Raw genomic sequence first — 16895 nt, 5'->3', positions numbered from 1 at the left:
AAAAATAAAAAGGGACGCTTTTCTTTTTTCGCGGGCACTTTAATTGAAGTTTACGGATAATGTCGAGGGGAGGAGAGAAAAAATTGCCACCTCCAAGGCCAAGAGGGTGAGAGGAGATAAGTGCACTCGACCCCTCCTTCGAGTCCCCATCCGTCAGCAATATTCAAAAAACGATTCGCGTGGGTCCTCCAACTGGGGGTGTGTGGGGTGAGCCTTTTCCGGGAGAATCAAACGGCAGCTTCTTCTTCGCCCTGAGGATTGCGGAGTACTCGTGTACGAGCGAACTATTGTACACACGTACATGAGTTTCGGTCATTTTTTTTTTTTTTTTCAGTTTTGAGGCGGTTTTTTTTGTATGGACGTTCTCCTCGAGAAAAAAAAATGGAAAAAGAAGCGAAAGGGACAAAGGCTTCCTTTTTTTCCTCAGACTGATTAAATTTACCAATCTTACTTCGAGCCCTTTCTTCCCTATACCCACGTCGGAGATTGAACGTCGCAGATTTTTTTAATACACCTTACTTGTAAGTCCATACGTGGGCATAAGATACTTTCGGTGTCTTTCACCCGAATATTCTTTACCTCCCGGTTTCGATGCCCTTTTTTTGCACCCGAGGCATATACAATAACACACACGTTCGTACAAACTACGCGAGTTTTCTCTCCTACAGAGATATATTGAAAATCTTTTGCTCAGCATACAGTCTTTTTCGCAATATTGCGTGCAGATGGCACTGATATATAATAGTCAGATTCGCTCCATTGGTTTGTTGTGATGCCGTTTTGATGATGTTTGAATGGTAACTAAAAGGTTTTTTACTCTGCACACGAATGATGAAACTGGCAGTTATCAAAAGCTTTTTTTGAGCTTATTATTAGAATTTTCATAAGATTTTTTTTCTTTCAATATACCTAAGGATATCACCATAATTTTCTTATCTTCGATTGAATGGCTTGCTAAGATACAGGCCGTTCTAAGACATGATAAATCAAAAATAAATTGTCAGTGTATTTAAAGGGTAGGAGTAAACTGTGATGTAGGAATTTATTTTAAATCATGAAATCGTTTATTTAAAATCGTACATTATTGCCACAATTAATTGGCACATCAATAATAAAGTAAACACAATAAAAATTTGTAGTTATTGAAAATATTATACCACCACCTTTGTAAATATATCATTAATGAGGTAAACTAATTCTGTACGAGGGAGAGAAGGAATTTCTGATAGTTTCCTGATGTCCAGTGCTAAAAAAAAAAGACAACCATGATTATATTGTTGCCCTATTGATTGTTCTCAATCGACGATAATAAATAAAAATTTAGAACCTTTATTTGTGAAATAAAGATTTTTTTTTATGTTCTAAGCCTATCTGCTTCAAACTAATGCTTGTTTGAAGCGATTGTGTCATTGGTTATTGATCTCGATCATAAGTGACTTTAAACATTGAATTTAGTATTGTTAAACTAAATTTAGTATTTTTCAAAATACTACTTATCTTATAGTATATCCTTTTTTCAAGGTAATAAATATTGTCATGAGATGAGCAAGATTGGCTATACTAATCTAAAGAGAATGGCTTCCTGTAGTACATGAGATTATGAAAATGGAAGATGTACCACTTGAAATCTTTTTCAAAAATTTGGGTTCCTTTCACTTATTCTTTTTTTAAGTTGTTGTGATGTGAGTATTGAATAAATTCCTGAGAAATTTTTCCATTAGTATTTTTATGCACGACCAATGTACGGGAGCACCTTGTAATTATGTCAGAGCAAAAAGTGTAATCTCTCATAAATCATCTATTTTTAATATGAAACATATTTTGAACCTAGTTTGAGGGCTATCTGCGTTGGTCACGTGGTGTATGTGTGGATGTATGTACGTTATCAAGTTTTTCGACTGATCCAAGTAATTATCAACCAAAAGGGCTGAAATTTTGTTCGTAGCTCCGAGTTGCATATCTTAGTTGATGGTTTACATTTGGACAAGTTTCGTCGAAAGGAAAAATTTTTACAGCATTTTTAGTATTTTGTTTTGACAACTTTTTTGTATTGTACATTTTGCTCTAGATCACAATGCAGACGCTCTATGAAGCAAAATACATGCAAAAACCGTTTTTTGCCTGTTTTGGAAAGAAATTGTAATATTACAGCGAAATATTGGATACAAAAGTAGTAGAACTCATTAAAATGATAATTTTTTTGTAAAGTACGTTTTCTGTAAAGTTATTTTTGGACAAAATGCTTAGTACGAAAGTTGTAGACCTTCTGAAAATATACTTTTTTTGTATTGACACAATCTGTAGTGTTGTTCTTGTTTTAAAATGGCTGAAAAAGCGTTTTTTAGTTCAAATTGAATGATACCATATCGATATTGAAACTCAGTTGGATGTGATACAACAAAAATAATATAAAAATTGAATCCTGTAATTTAAACAACACTGTGTGCTCTGGTACCTAGTAAAATAGCCGTGTTTCTCACACATACAAGACTTGGTGTTTTGCTACCTATTTTTTATCTCTGAACAAAAGGCCAACCCAACGTTTTCATATCCGGCAGTTTGAAGAATCTAATCGTAGTTTAAAAAGGTGGTGGGACTATGTAAAAGTAAAGTTACGGTATGTGTAACAACAAAAATACTCACAGCTACCATAGTTTCGAGTTTCGCTGAATACATAAGCTCAAATTCTTTCTTGATTCCTCCAAGGTCGACACCACTACGGGAAACGATTATACGAGTCAGAGTGCGGTAATTCATAATTTTAGGGTCCATACTATCGTAGAGACGCTTAGCGAGGTAACCGAATTTTGTGTGGACTACGTGGGCTAAAAAAAAATTAAATTTCCAATAAGGATACGGATAAATGTCAAGGGAAGCAACGAGTAAACTTACCGATTGCAAGCAAGGTTTTCTTCAAATTTTTACTCCAGAATTTACTAAACACTCCGATTACGTGATCTTCAAAGGGTTCGCCGTAAGACGCCTGGTACTTGTTAAAACATACTTTGAGATGATTGTAGCTGCGGGTTCCAAGGACCTCGGCCACTGTTATCCCAAAATCTTTATACTTTTTTTCGTACGTCACAATAACCCACTTTTCTGTTTTCATTAATGCCTCTCCTATAGATTAATATAGAAAAATAACAAGTTTAACACACATCTCTTGTTACACCTATGAGTGGCAATTAAAGTTTTTTTATCGTATAAATTATTGTAAAAACAAAATCATTTGAGTTTAATTACTGTCCATAATACTTATATCAATAATCACAAACCATAATAATATCCACAAATCTAAAAATAGAACTATTAAGCGGTGCAACAACCTTGAGACGTGTTATTATACGAATTATAACACCAATAATGGGGTGTTACAGTATTTTTAATAAGTTTTTATCATATTTATGCATATTTACCTTATTAATTTATACACGGCTAAAAAAAAAGTCTAAAAAGTTCTTATTAACATTCAATAAAGTACTTTTTTAGTATTCTTTGAGTATTCTTATGTATTACAATGGAATTAAAGTGATGTAACCCCCAGATATGGTACACGTATCAAGAACTTTTTTTTTTTAGTTATAATTGAAAAAGAACTGTTAAATTAATTTTGTGTATTTATTAAATGATTTGCTAACAAACTATTACTTCAAAATATGTAATAAAATCAAACTAATTTGAAAAAGAAAAAAAACATAAATTATTATCGTAAGAATAAAATATAAAAAAGAAATATTATTTTTAAAAGACAAAAATATTTATATTTAGTTAGTTAATCGACAAAAACAAGATTATATTTGTAATAAAATTGAAGTAGCAAACAAAAGTAGGTACATGCTATTTGTACCTAATATGAATATAAATTGTAAGCTGAGTAAAATATATTCGCTTTGGACAAGTCAAGAAGAAAAACCTTCTTCTAGAATTCTTATTGACTATCATAAATTTTTTTGTTTTTTTTTGTTTTTTTTTTTCTTTTTCAGTTTCGGGGGATAATAGAACTAATTATTCACTGTTTGTATTTCTCTACCAATTTGTTTCATGATTACTACTCTCCCAGACTATTTCAATGACTAATTGTGATTTTTTGTGTTTTTCAACTCACGACGATAACATATTTTAAACAAATAACCATATTACTTTTCTCAAAGATAGCCTTGTTGTCGGCAAAGCACAGCTGTTCGTTATAAGCAGCCTCACTCCTCTCGCCGTTGATCATCATAGAGAGCAGCACCTGGAAGTTCCCAGAAGTGTCATCCTCCACATCCGATTTCAGGCTCCTGCCGTAAACTGTTTCAAAAAAGAATAAATATTCATTATGTCGTGAAAACAAAGCCAACTTTACTGTTGAGCTTGAAAAAAATACAACGTACATTATTAAATATTATAGTATACTATTAAGAAGAAAACGTAATGATGGACATTATGATTGCGATTCACTTTATTGGGATTTGGCATAAAGGCGTAGTTAGGATGGTAATATATTTACGTACATCAAAACGATCAGGGCCTTTCATCAATTATTTTTCGTGCTTCTAAGCGTTATTACTTTTATGTACCGTTTTAGTGCTAGCAAAAAAAAAATTCATACTACTTTGACGCCAAGTTCGCGTTCGGTTCCTTTAGAAAAATCGTCGCCAAATTACAAGAGTGTTCGCTCCGATTAAAAAATTTACAAGAGTACAAAGCACCTGATCCGAAAGGACCGAATATCAAACAAATTTTAAATAATTACGTTGCTCATAACGTGTGGCCAATGCTTTCATCTCGCTGTTGTTCAAAATAGTGAGAATCTCGATGAGAATATCCTCAATGGTGCCCCAACCTGCCACAGCGTAGTGGATTTCTTTGGCGTAGTAATCGAGTACTGGAGACATGAGCGACGCAATGGCATAGTCGAGCTCACCATGGAACTTTTCATGTAAATCGGCCATGAGGTCACGGTTGTACAACTCATTGTAAGCCTTTGTGATGTTGAGCCGCTGCTTAATGGCACGTTTCGTCAGGAGGTTGATGATGGTCACTTCGCCGGCGTACTGTAACTGAAAAGCCGCCCCAAGTGTCTCGGCATCTGCAACTGCGTTGAACGGCTTCGCCGGATGCACTGTTGGATCAAACTAAATTTGTCGTTAGTTAATTCAAATTAACATCGAATACAACTCACTGTTTTACGGGAATGCAAAAGTTTATGTGTATGAGGAATTCTAAAAATAATATGCCATTTTCGGTGTCATTGAGTAAGGTGACATTTTTTAGCGAGCACACCTCTGTCGATACTTTTTATTTTTTCCTCGTATTTCTCAGAACGAAAAACATACTTTTCACAATTATTGTAAATTAAATTAGACAACTTTTTGACATTTTTTGTATCATAACTCTGCCCCAAATGGTCTGAGTGAGTTGCTTTAATTCTCACGTTTGAAAAGTCTCAAACAGTTGCCCAACATCATAGTTGTTGACACTCAAAGCTTGAGACGAGAGAAACAATTTCACTAATTTTATTACAATTTTTTTACTTGCAAGCTCATTCTGACGATGATCATATCAAAAAAGCGAATTGAAACTTGTCTTAAAAGCTTAATTTTTCTTTATTGAAAAACTCTGTACGACCTTTTGGGACAAAATTACGATAAAAACAAATATAAAAACACTTGTACTACAATATTTTATGATTTGTATATTGCTTCATCCCAGGAGATCGTCAAGAGTTATGAATAAAAAAAACGAATAAAGCTTTTAACTTAAGCTTTAATATTCTTTTTGAGTTGTTAAAAAATTTGATGACCAGCTAAAGATATGAGCGATGACAGTATAACAAATGGCAGAATTATTTATTCAGTACTATATCGCAGTTGAGTAGAATAAACATTTTACATTGACGACACTCTGCGATTATTGTTTAATATTTGACTTGATAAGGACTGCCTTGGAGTAGTCGAAACGTCGTTTTTCAAATAAAGTCAATTTGAACAGCATAGCCCTTAGTACTTGTCATTATTTATAGAATTATTTATATTTATAAAAACTTGCGTTTTTTCGATATTTTTTTCTAGCTTAAACTATTTGCTGATAGCTTTGGTCGATCATCAAATTTTGTAACAATTTGAAAAAATTTCAAAGCTTATGTTAAAAGTTTTATATATTTTTATTTTTATTTTTTTGCACGACCTTCATAGGCATAGTTTTAATATAAAAAACGGGAAAATATTTGAAACACAATATTTTGTTATTTTTTTACTGTTTTACTCATAACTATACCCCGAAGGGTTGTGCACAGGTTTTTAAAAAAGGAAAATAAAGCTTTAATATTCTTTTGAAGTTATTAAAAAATTTGATGACCGGCTAAAGATGTGAGCGATGGAAGTATAACAAATGACAAAATTACTTAAATTCATAAAATTTGCATATTTCAATATTTTTTGTCTACTTCGAACTACTTGCTCGAATGATCAAATTTTTTAATGACTCAAAAAGAATATTAAAGCTTATCTTGAAAGCTTTATTTTAATTTTTTGAAAGACTTTGCACGATCCTTCGGGGTTTAGTTATCAGTAAAATAGTAAAAAAATAATAAAATATTGTGTTTCAAGTATTTTCACGTTTTTTATTAAAACTATGCCTCAAAAAACGTGCAGAAAATTAAAAAAAAAAAGAAATAAAGCTTTTTAAATTAGCTTCGATATTCTTTTTGAATTGTTATAAAATTTGATGATCGACCAAAACTGTAAGCAAGTGTTTTAAAATGGAAAAAAATATCAAAAATATGAAAATTTTTATAAATTTAAGTAACTTTTACATTTTTTACTCCAAAAGCTCACAGATTGTGTCAGTCATCAAATTTTAAATAAATCGAACAGAATATCAAAGTTAACGTTAAAAGCTTTCATTTTCTGTTCTTTTATTTTTTTTCTAACTCTATACGATCTCCTGGGATGAAGCAATATACCAATCACAAAATATTGTAGTACAAGTGTTTTTACATTTGTTTTTATCGTAACTATGCTTCAGACTGTCATACAGAGTATTTCAATATAGAAAAATGGAGATTTTAAGACAAGTTTCAATTCCCTTTTTTGATATGATCATCGTCAGAATGAGCTAGCAAATAAAAAAATTGAAATAAAATTAATGAAATTGTTTCTCTCCTCTCAAGCTTTGAGTGTCAACAACTGTTGATGTTGGGCAACTGTTTGAAACTTTTCAAACGTGAGAATTAAAGCTTTTTTCAAGTGCTTGATTTTTCTTCTTTAAGCAACTCACTCAGACCATTTGGGGCAGAGTTATGATACAAAAAATGTCAAAAAGTTGTGTAATTTAATTAAAATTAATTGTGTATCGAAAATTTAAAAAAGCGAAGAAAAAGTATGTGCCGAGACTTAGATTTATTCACCACCAAAATGGCAGATTTTTTTATAGAATTCCTAATATATAATATATACGTACCGATGAAACGAAGGTGATGCATACAGCGAAGATTATTACAGCTGAAGTACTCATTGCGTTGGCTCGAAAGTTAAAGAATTAGAAATTTATGTGACAAACAGTAGTTCGAGCTTTTTACTGACACGAGTCGACCAAATGACTCGAGTTTATATGCAAGTTCTGAAACGAAACTTAAAAATTAATGGACATGTTTCAGCCCCTCCAAAGAATGACGTGATAAGATGTTTCTAACTAATGTCGACGATTGTGCTAACGTTTTAAAAAGGCGCAAAGCCATTTAAAAATAAATTTTAACTTATTGAAATTAGCGTTCTAAGTGACCGTCATTCAAAAATATTTTTTAGGAAAATTTTTTATTCTATTAAGTTTCAGACCCGAATGATTTCACTCGTACTTTCATTCGTTTACTGATAGTTTTACCGACAAAAACCGTATGGATTTTAGGCTAATCTACAAGTCGTACTCTATGTACCGTATAGCACCGAAATATAAGATTGTTGCTCTTGTGATGGTCATGGAGATAAGGAGAATGAGAATTTTTAAAACTAAATGTGCACCGTTTGCAAATTTTTTAAAACTGGCTTGTTATTGCTACACATTGCACCAGATAGTAAAATTCAAAATAGTAAATGTTTTTTCCGCCCTCGGGTGGTTTTGGGAGGCTGGTACTTCCTTGGGCGAAAAAGCAGTTTTCCGGAACTCGTTCGAAAAGTCTCCTTTACGAACCTCGTTACGTCCCTCGCCTTCAGCTCGGGCCGCAAACCTCTCGGTTCGCAAACAGAGACTTTTCAAACTCGTAGGAAAACTACCATTTCGTCACATTCGCAGTAGTTGATTGAATAATTTTTTTAAGATTATCTTTTCTTTCGATGATAAAAATCTCATCCTTTTCGATTTTACACGTGTGAGGTCACACGCACGTAATGGGAATTGAATTCTCTTTGTCTCCAAACCTTTTGAATTTTCCTGTTGCAATATGGATACAAAAAAGTATCTTTCTCGGAGTAATTTAACATCGACCATACGATAATAGCATCAATACTCGCATAAATAAAACTTGTTGCCCTTAATTTTATCGTTTACGACTAATGCAAAAATTTAAATATAAATTGATTGTTAATTGAATTATTGTAAGTCGAGCCAAAAAAGGTTTCGTATGGATTTGAATTTAATAAAAATTGAGAATCGACTCTTTCTTTTCCTTTTTCCTTTTTTTTTTTTTTTTTCTTAAAGCGGAAGAGAGTCATCCCGAGATTTTGGCCGATTGCCCGGCTTTATAACGCCTTACCTGGTGATCACCATCGCATATATATATACTCTCTCCAGCCCAAACTCCTTGACTAATCGTAAAATCGACTTTATTATACATTTAAAAGCTTCGGCACGTCAATATTGGTACGACTCAGTGCACCTGTTTGTACTTTTAAGTCCAACCATGTATACATATAATACACGTATTATACGAAATGGCAAGAACGCGCGCGTCTTCGCACCATCTCGTTACTTAAAATTCTCTCTCGCAGTAGGGGAAGATAAAACACACTCACACACTCTAGTCCTTCTTCGAATGATCGGGTGAAACTCACCCCCTTATTTCTTTTTTGAGAAGCCTCCTCTCACCTGAAATGGCACTCGTAACAGAGTACCGTAAGTAGCTGAGCTCGCATCGAGACGCGAGACAAGGCTTCCCGAGATATCCCCGGGAAGGGAAGGAACATTGCCTAACGAGCCCATCGTCTACGGGAAAAGAGTATAATTTGAGGGACGAGCAAGCGACGAGCGATAAAACCAGCGCGTTATACGTTCGCGACTCGTCGAATTTATCATCGATGCACAGTTTTTTCGACTATACTCCTTCGATACAGCATATAACAAAGGAAGGACCTTAGACATAAACGGAGTAGAAAAAAAAAAAAACTTTTACGAAACACCGCAGATTGGATTTTTCGTGCTTCACCACATCATATGTTACACATAAATAGTCGCTGAAAGAAGATCGTGTAGCTGCAAGTGTCCAATCGTAAAGTAAGTAACAAGACAGTCATATCCACCTGTTTAAAAAAAAAAATGGCGCGCGTGTTTCCGTAGTACAATGACAAATCAAAATCGTTACCGATCTTATCCGTTAAAAATCGATAGACTTTGATATCGCGTACCCACGCGCGCATTTGCATATACACCTATACGACGAATCCAGGAGCTTGTTTTTCAAATCTGAGCCCGTTCGCGGTGTTATCCCCCTCCTCATATTTTTCCTTCTCGATTAATTTTCCTCTTCCCTCCTATACCCATAAGCATGCATCACCTCTTTGTACTTTACGCACAATATATAAGTATAAGCTATATATATATACGTATACCTAATCACTGCGGTCACTTCAATATTACAATATATATATATATATATATATATATATATATATATATATATATACGATGGTACAGTATGGAGGTATAAAAAACGCACCTACGCAGCCATGAATGAGGATCGAGGATGAAGATATGCTGCGTGGAGTCGAATGAAATTGAATTCCAGCGAGGGGGAAAGCACCGAGTCTACAGAAATACATCCATACGAGTAACGTCGAGCCATTTAATGCTACTGAATGATGAAACGTTTGACCGCAATAAAGTATCTGTCATCCGTAGGTGTATGTGTATTTTTGATGGGTATATCCAAAAAGGTACGCGTGAGAGTCTCGAAATTCTCGTTCTCGAGGCAATAGTTTTTATTTCTTTGTTTGTGCCTTCGAATACAAAAATGATGTATACACAGCCTCAAAAAGTTGAGCATTTGGTCGCTCCAAACTTTTTTTTCTTAAGAGTGTCGCTTTTACTCCCGATACAAAAGCACCAAGCCCCTGATTGTTTAACTTGGACAAAAAAAATATATATATATATTTCATAACGCTCTTAGGCAATTTGTGCTCGTGTATCTTTTCGCTCTGGTAGTTTGAAAAAAAAAAAAAAAAACCCGCACCTATAGTCCCGTCACGTAGATCCTATTTTCCTTGGAAAGCTCGAGCTCGAGGAAAGAACCATCACGGTGCCCTGAAAATTCCTGATTTTCCTCATTTTATCTACAGCCACGCCCCAAATACGAGTCATTTCTGACGCTGTACATGCTATATCGTCCGTTAAAAATCCACAATTCCCACCGATGAGTGTTATTCCCTGAACGAGGCCACGATAAAACATGAATAAAAAAATAAACAAATTGTTGTTAGGTAGAGCATCGAGTCATCCCCCCGCCCATTAAAATCGAATAAATCTTGGAGCTCGGGCGACGAGGTGTCACACTTGAAATTTAACGACGACGAAGCAGAGAGCAGTCGAGGGCGACAGCCGGCATGAATATCGGCTCCCTAATTGTCCCGATTGTCGTCGCACGCGCGCTATACATATAGAGATACACCCACAAACCGGGCACTGTCCTCCCCCCCCCAACCTATACGCCGTCATCATAGGAGACGTTCGGGGCGATCGAGGAAACCATCCACCTCTCTCTCTCTCTCTCTCTCTCTCTCGGTGCATGTCCGATTGCTCTCGTCGCGCTCACCCCCGAATCGAATTACACTGACATACATATATCCAACCGTGCTTCCCTTGATCCTGCAGTATACACCTCTACTCGGTGTCTATATACTCATACTCTCCATCTGCACTTCCTCGACCAACTGAATCAATTACTGTGCACCAATGACGCGTTCGCCTAACGCGCAATATATCCATATACGATAAGCTCGGCCGTATATATTACATCGGGTCGTACATCGATTAGGGAAACGCGTCTTACTTCATACATATAGGAAGGGTCGGAGATACGCGAAGGATCGGTATACATACCCACAAGTACATACCGATTTTCCGATTAAAATCACAAAAGCGCCCAATTTGCCGCACTTTGGGTTTTACATTAGGATCGCCGTATAGCTATATTATACATTGTACGCGGCAAATTCGCACCATATCAGTCGAGGAAGGGAAATAAAGAAAAGAAAGAGTCGATGGGGTGAGGGGAGCAAGAAATCTAAAAAAAAAAAAAAAAAACCGGTCGACGAGTGTAAACGTATATATATATAGGTGTATACTTGGAGGAAAAAGTTGAAGTCTGCGAGCGACGCCGACGACAATGGAGCCGAAAGCTGGATATGCCAAATAGCGTCGGGGAGTGCATGTATATATATAGAGATAGATCGCGGTCTCGCGCTCGACAAGGGCGTATAATGCCCTGTAAAAACCGAAGCTGGAGTGTAAATGTATATACGTGTATGAAGAGGAAAGCGGGGAGTAAGTCGTCGGTGGCGAAGCACAGAGAGGGTAGGTATATATATATATTGCAAGGAGGCGCAAACACGGCAACCGACAAGTATGTATATATATGTATGTAAGTGGGGAGAGAAAAACTCGGCCGCCGGCGAATGGTATACACCACTCGTACACTATAGCGAGTAATTGGCTTTCGAGGGGCTTAATTAGCCTTCGATTGCCCCGAACCTACATATACATGTGCACGGGGCTCTCCTTTACTCTATAGCGACCACCCCCCTCGGGCCTGAGTTTGACGTCCAGAACGCGCAACTTTTACGACTATGTTTTTACCTCTTTTTTTTCACTCCTCTCGCAATCACTCGACTCGGCGCTGTGTACACTACATACGCGGGCTTACATTCGATATAGAAATTTAATCATATCGTGTAACGACTCTTTTGTCGTCTTTTTGTTTTGGATTCGCCAATTCTTTGTGGCTCTGTGTGTGTGTGCTCGCCGATGACCGCGGCATCGAGAGGAAAAAGCGAACGAAAAAGGAATTCGCGTCCACTAGACAAACCATCAATATATATTATGTAATTACGTGAAATTCTTGATCTTTTCATTTATTATCATTACTAATTCGTTTTTTTTTTTTTTTTTTTTTTTTTTACATCATCATATCATTCTTCTTTATTTATATATCATTTGAAATGACGAACTTTGTGGCAAAGTGATTGATGGACATTTCACGCGAGTGTAGCTTTATAGCAGCACCAAAAAAAGAATACCAATTAGAGATACTTGATGAATATTGAACGAATTATTATGAAGTGCGAAGCTTCGCGTATCAAATATATGTTTATATATCCGAGCGAAAATAGAAAAAAAAAAAAAAAAAAAAAAAAAAAAGAGGAATCCAATTTTCTCAATTTTTTCTTCCACTCGTTTAATTAAGCTTCTCGATGAAGCGCGATGATAAGTGTGAGAAACCCATTATTAAAGTAAGATACTTCTTACGCTGGAAAAAAAAAAAAATAAAAAAAAAAAAAAAAAAAAAAAACAAACAAACAAAACAAACAAAACAAAACAAACTAAATCAGCTCAATCGACGTATCATCATGTGGGAGCTCGGATTTATCTCAAACACGCGAGGGTATTCGTTTCGGATGAAAAGAAAAAAAAAAAAAGTCACCGCTACGAGAGGGAGGAGGAGGGGGAGTATGGGTCCTGGCGGTGCTCTCGATCGGCAACTGGTTTTTATGAATTCCTTGGGAAAAAATAAAAGTGTTCAAGGCACAAGACGAGCGAGGATAAAACCATTCAATTCCCAACACCCGGATACATCATCATCGTATTACGTGAAAGATAAGAAAAGGAAAAAAAAAAAAAAAAAAAAAAAGAAACATACACACGTACCTTATAACACTGTTATTTATAGTTTTGGTAGCATCAACAGTTTCAAATCGTACACAGATAGAATATATAGGGGGGAAGAATTCAAAGTGTGTATCCACATGTAGACGACCATAAATCTGTGTCTGTGTGTGTGTGTGGGTGTATTAAATAGCATGATCAGCAGTAGCAGTAACAGAGCAGAGAGGAGAAAAGGGATAAGAGAAAGTGTGTATGTATGTATAGCGCACATGTAAAAATAAAGAAATAAAAAGAGAGATAGGTGTTAGTTTCGTGCCGGCCGGTTGCTAGTGCGGATCAGCAGTATTAGGTATATATATATATATATATATATATGTATACAGGTGCATTGTGTAAATATATACGCGCGGAAATTATAATAGTCCCACCGGCGGCGTCACGATCTCGACTCTATATGCAATAGGATATCTGCATCGACGACGCCCTTCCAGTACAACATTTATATACCAACGACGATTCGAAGTACATACAGGGTATATATAATTGATATATATATATATCCGAGTCTCCCTTAAACGCGTAAAAACGAACGATCGAAAGATAAAAGGAAAAAACAAAAAACAAGAAAAAAAGGTATGGATCGGTGGAAGGGTTGCGTGGCTGTGGTGACGGGAGCGAGTTCGGGCATCGGGCGAAAACTGGTCGATAAATTATTGGCCCACGGGATGAAGGTCGCGGGTCTGGCGCGTAGGTGCGAGAAGCCGGTGGAAGAAGCCGTGGGCGAAGGCTCGTTTCATCCGATCCCGTGCGACCTGCGGAACGAGGGGGATATCGTGGCCGCGTTCAAGGCCATCGAAACTAACATCGGACCCGTCAGCGTCCTCGTCAACAATGCCGGCCTCCTGTACAACGAGCCCATCATCGGTGAGTCCCCTCCTTCTTCTTCTTCTTCTTCTTCTCCTCCTCTTCTCATCCTTATAGTTTGGGGTTCCAAAGTTATAAGGTGTACATATATATATATACTTTGTACGATTAGCAAACGGAAGTGCAGATGAACACGTTTTACGCTCAATTTACATACAAATTTGATGCTCAGAAAGAGATAACGGGCCCAAGAGAGAGAGAGACAGGCAGGACGTCTCTGTCGAATAATTTGAATACATATCATAAGTACTAGATGTGAGGGCGTGTTTACTCTCGAGGTCCGTTTTTGTATGTACTATATTATATTACAAGAGCCCAGAAGTACAAGCTTTTCATTTGACAAAAAATTGTATCCACACTGAAATGATGAATTTATTGTTATTATTATTATTTATTACCATTACAATTGTGTACAATATGCACTATGATGAAAGTTGAACGATTTGCAATGAAAATTAATTTTTTACCATTACACGCGCTTCCTCCGTCTTGGGGACAACGTAAGGGTAAATTGGCTCAAAATTTCTTTGGTGAGCTATTTTTATTTTTGATTTTTCCTTCAATCCGTGACGTAAATATTTTTCGGTTGGGCCAGACGGCAAGACGGACACCTTCCGCAGTCTCCTGGACGTGAACGTCCTGGCGGTGGCCATCTGCACGAGGGAGGCGAGCCAATCGATGCGCCGGCACAGGCTCGCCGGCCACATAGTCAACGTGAACAGTATTGCCGGCCACGACGCCGCAAGGATCAAAAGCACCGTGAGCCTGTACTGCGCTTCCAAGTACGCCCTGGCCGGAGTCACCGAATCCTTGCGCAACGAGCTCTTCAACTCCCAGCCCAGCATCAAAGTATCGGTAAATTACATGCGACTCGCCACACCTTACTCTCATACATCTCTTTCTTCTCGTTCATTTAGAATAGGAGCTATTCAGTCTCTGGAACAAAATTTTAATTCTGATGGTCATCGGTGTACCCCAGATTGTACGGATTATTTCCGTGAGCATCCTGAACGTAACTAATAATATAAGCATCACTGAACATTAAATTGAATGATTTTTGATTACCTTTAGTTCATACTCGCTTAAATTTAATTGCATAACCATTGTATTTGTCACTTGGTCTCATTACATTGACTTACTCTTACGACTAGTCAATTCAATACCAATGTATATTTTAAAATATTATTGCGCGAATCTACGTTGTAACGGTTATTTTGGGCCTTTAATTGCAGAGCATCAGCCCCGGGACCGTGAGGACCGACATGGTGCGCGTTGCCTTCGACATGCCCAGGGACTACTTCGAGAGCGCCCCGTACCTCGAGCCCGAGGACGTCGCCGATGCCATTGTTTACATCCTCGGGGCCCCGCCCCACGTCCAGGTGAGCGATCCTCTGCCATCTTTTCGGGCAAATAAGACGATATCTGCGCGGGTCGCGATGGTACATGCATTATGTACCATTCCGAGGAAATTTTAAAGTCACTTTTATGCTGATCCGCGGCCTCTCTCTCGCGCCGCTTTAAAAGTCAATGCGCCTGCACGCGTATATATAAATCCCCAACGCACATCAGCTGCAAAGGATATAGAAGGGAGCTACGATGGAGATTCGAAACTTCTCCGAGACCCATATACCTATTATACAATTGCAGATACAGTTTTTTTTTTTTTTTTTTCCTCCGGAGTTGAATTTTCATGAGCCCTTTTCTCTTCACAGGTGAACGAGCTCATTCTCAAACACGTGAGGGAGCCATAACGAGGATGGTGGTGGTCGCTTTGAAACTCTTCAAACAACTGCGTTTATTTCTTTTTTTTTTGTTTTTTTTTTTTTTTGTTTTACGTATATACCGGTCAAGTGCCAGAGCAGGTGGTACAAGGATACGGATTATATACCTAGGACTTGGTCACCTCGTACTACAGAAGAGATAATCTGAATCTTTTGTCAATATCCCATCCGAATTACGGGAATGGGCATCCCAACGATGAAAGAAATTATTGTTTGCCAACAGTTTTATAAATAAAACGTTTTTCTCCAGTATTTTGCGAATGATTTCAATTTTTTCAATTTGAATCCCGGCCAATTTACTGGCCAAAAGATTTTCTCTGCGATTTGTTTCAAGTAAGTATACGTAGATTGTGTGTACACACATTCTGAAAGTTTCGTGATTTTTGTGCGTATCATGAGATATGGAAATATTGAAAAAAACAAAAAAAAAAACGTTTACTTATAGATTACCAAATGAAATGGGGGAACGAAGTTGTGAAGTATATCTCATTCAAACACATACATACTGAATGGTGGCTTCTGTCGTTGCGGTTGTTAAAAAATATTTCTAAAAAAATAGAAGTACCGTACAGCAATAGCCTTTTATAATAAATAACTCAAAAACGGTACGGCTGAGCTTATGTAACTTATATAGGGCTGAGCGTATGATAAATTAAAACATCATAGTTGACTATATTGAAGTCGTTATTATTTAAAGTTAATATCGCGATTCATAACACATATAATACTTACATCGTATGCACAGAGTCTTTTTCTCTCGAGCCGATAAATAACGTATGCTCGTCAATAATATATGTCTATTCGGTCTCCTTGTCTTGGAAAAACGCGACCGTGCACGCTAAATCCATATGTATATGTACGTATATTATACGTATGAGTGATTCCAACAGAAAGTAACGGTGTGTGGGTTTGATTCTTCAGAATTGAAAATAAATTTTTTTAATGTGCATGTCTTCGTGTAATGCCTACCTTGTCAGTGTGCAAGTGAAATGGCCAACGCGTAGGGGATAAACATTTTAGGGCAAAAAACCCTTACATTTATAGCAATAACACTCATTTCCAGCTCTAAAGGTCAGTGACTTGAAAAAAAAAAAAAAAAAAAAACTTTTCCCTAAAAAA

General features: G+C 36.6%; 2 protein-coding genes across 2 annotated transcripts; one reads left to right on the top strand and one right to left on the bottom strand.

Moving 5' to 3' along the window:
- Positions 1-1047: 1047 nt before the first annotated feature.
- LOC106639646 (annexin B9-like) lies at positions 1048-7560 on the bottom strand. The gene is made up of 6 exons (XM_014353354.2): positions 7444-7560; positions 4736-5117; positions 4141-4290; positions 2893-3120; positions 2644-2825; positions 1048-1246 (listed from the first exon to the last, which is right to left on the bottom strand). Exons 1-6 carry the CDS (start codon positions 7495-7497, stop codon positions 1193-1195), a joined length of 1050 nt encoding a protein of 349 aa, XP_014208840.2. The 5' UTR covers positions 7498-7560; the 3' UTR covers positions 1048-1192.
- Positions 7561-13706: 6146 nt separating this feature from the next.
- On the top strand, positions 13707-15746 carry LOC106639599 (dehydrogenase/reductase SDR family member 11-like). The gene is made up of 4 exons (XM_089596841.1): positions 13707-13995; positions 14591-14850; positions 15228-15374; positions 15708-15746. Exons 1-4 carry the CDS (start codon positions 13707-13709, stop codon positions 15744-15746), a joined length of 735 nt encoding a protein of 244 aa, XP_089452967.1.
- Positions 15747-16895: the final 1149 nt, after the last annotated feature.

The sequence above is a fragment of the Copidosoma floridanum genome, unplaced genomic scaffold, assembly GCF_036245765.1.
Source record: "Copidosoma floridanum isolate Cflo_tuat_1 unplaced genomic scaffold, Cflo_Japanese_pri ptg000030l, whole genome shotgun sequence".
In the NCBI taxonomy this organism is placed as follows: domain Eukaryota; kingdom Metazoa; phylum Arthropoda; class Insecta; order Hymenoptera; family Encyrtidae; genus Copidosoma; species Copidosoma floridanum.
Note: the sequence above shows the minus strand (reverse complement) of the source record. Positions and strands in the feature narration are given on the sequence as shown.

Coding starts and splice junctions, on each gene's coding strand:
- LOC106639646 (XM_014353354.2), bottom strand. CDS start 7,497: ATGAGTACTTCAGCTGTAATAATCTTCGCTGTATGCATCACCTTCGTT. Junction 2,826..2,892: donor GAAAACCTTGCTTGCAATCG/GTAAGTTTACTC, acceptor ATTTTTTTTTAG/CCCACGTAGTCCACACAAAA. Junction 1,247..2,643: donor AACTCGAAACTATGGTAGCT/GTGAGTATTTTT, acceptor TTTTTTTTTTAG/CACTGGACATCAGGAAACTA.
- LOC106639599 (XM_089596841.1), top strand. CDS start 13,707: ATGGATCGGTGGAAGGGTTGCGTGGCTGTGGTGACGGGAGCGAGTTCG. Junction 13,996..14,590: donor GTACAACGAGCCCATCATCG/GTGAGTCCCCTC, acceptor CGGTTGGGCCAG/ACGGCAAGACGGACACCTTC. Junction 14,851..15,227: donor AGCCCAGCATCAAAGTATCG/GTAAATTACATG, acceptor CTTTAATTGCAG/AGCATCAGCCCCGGGACCGT.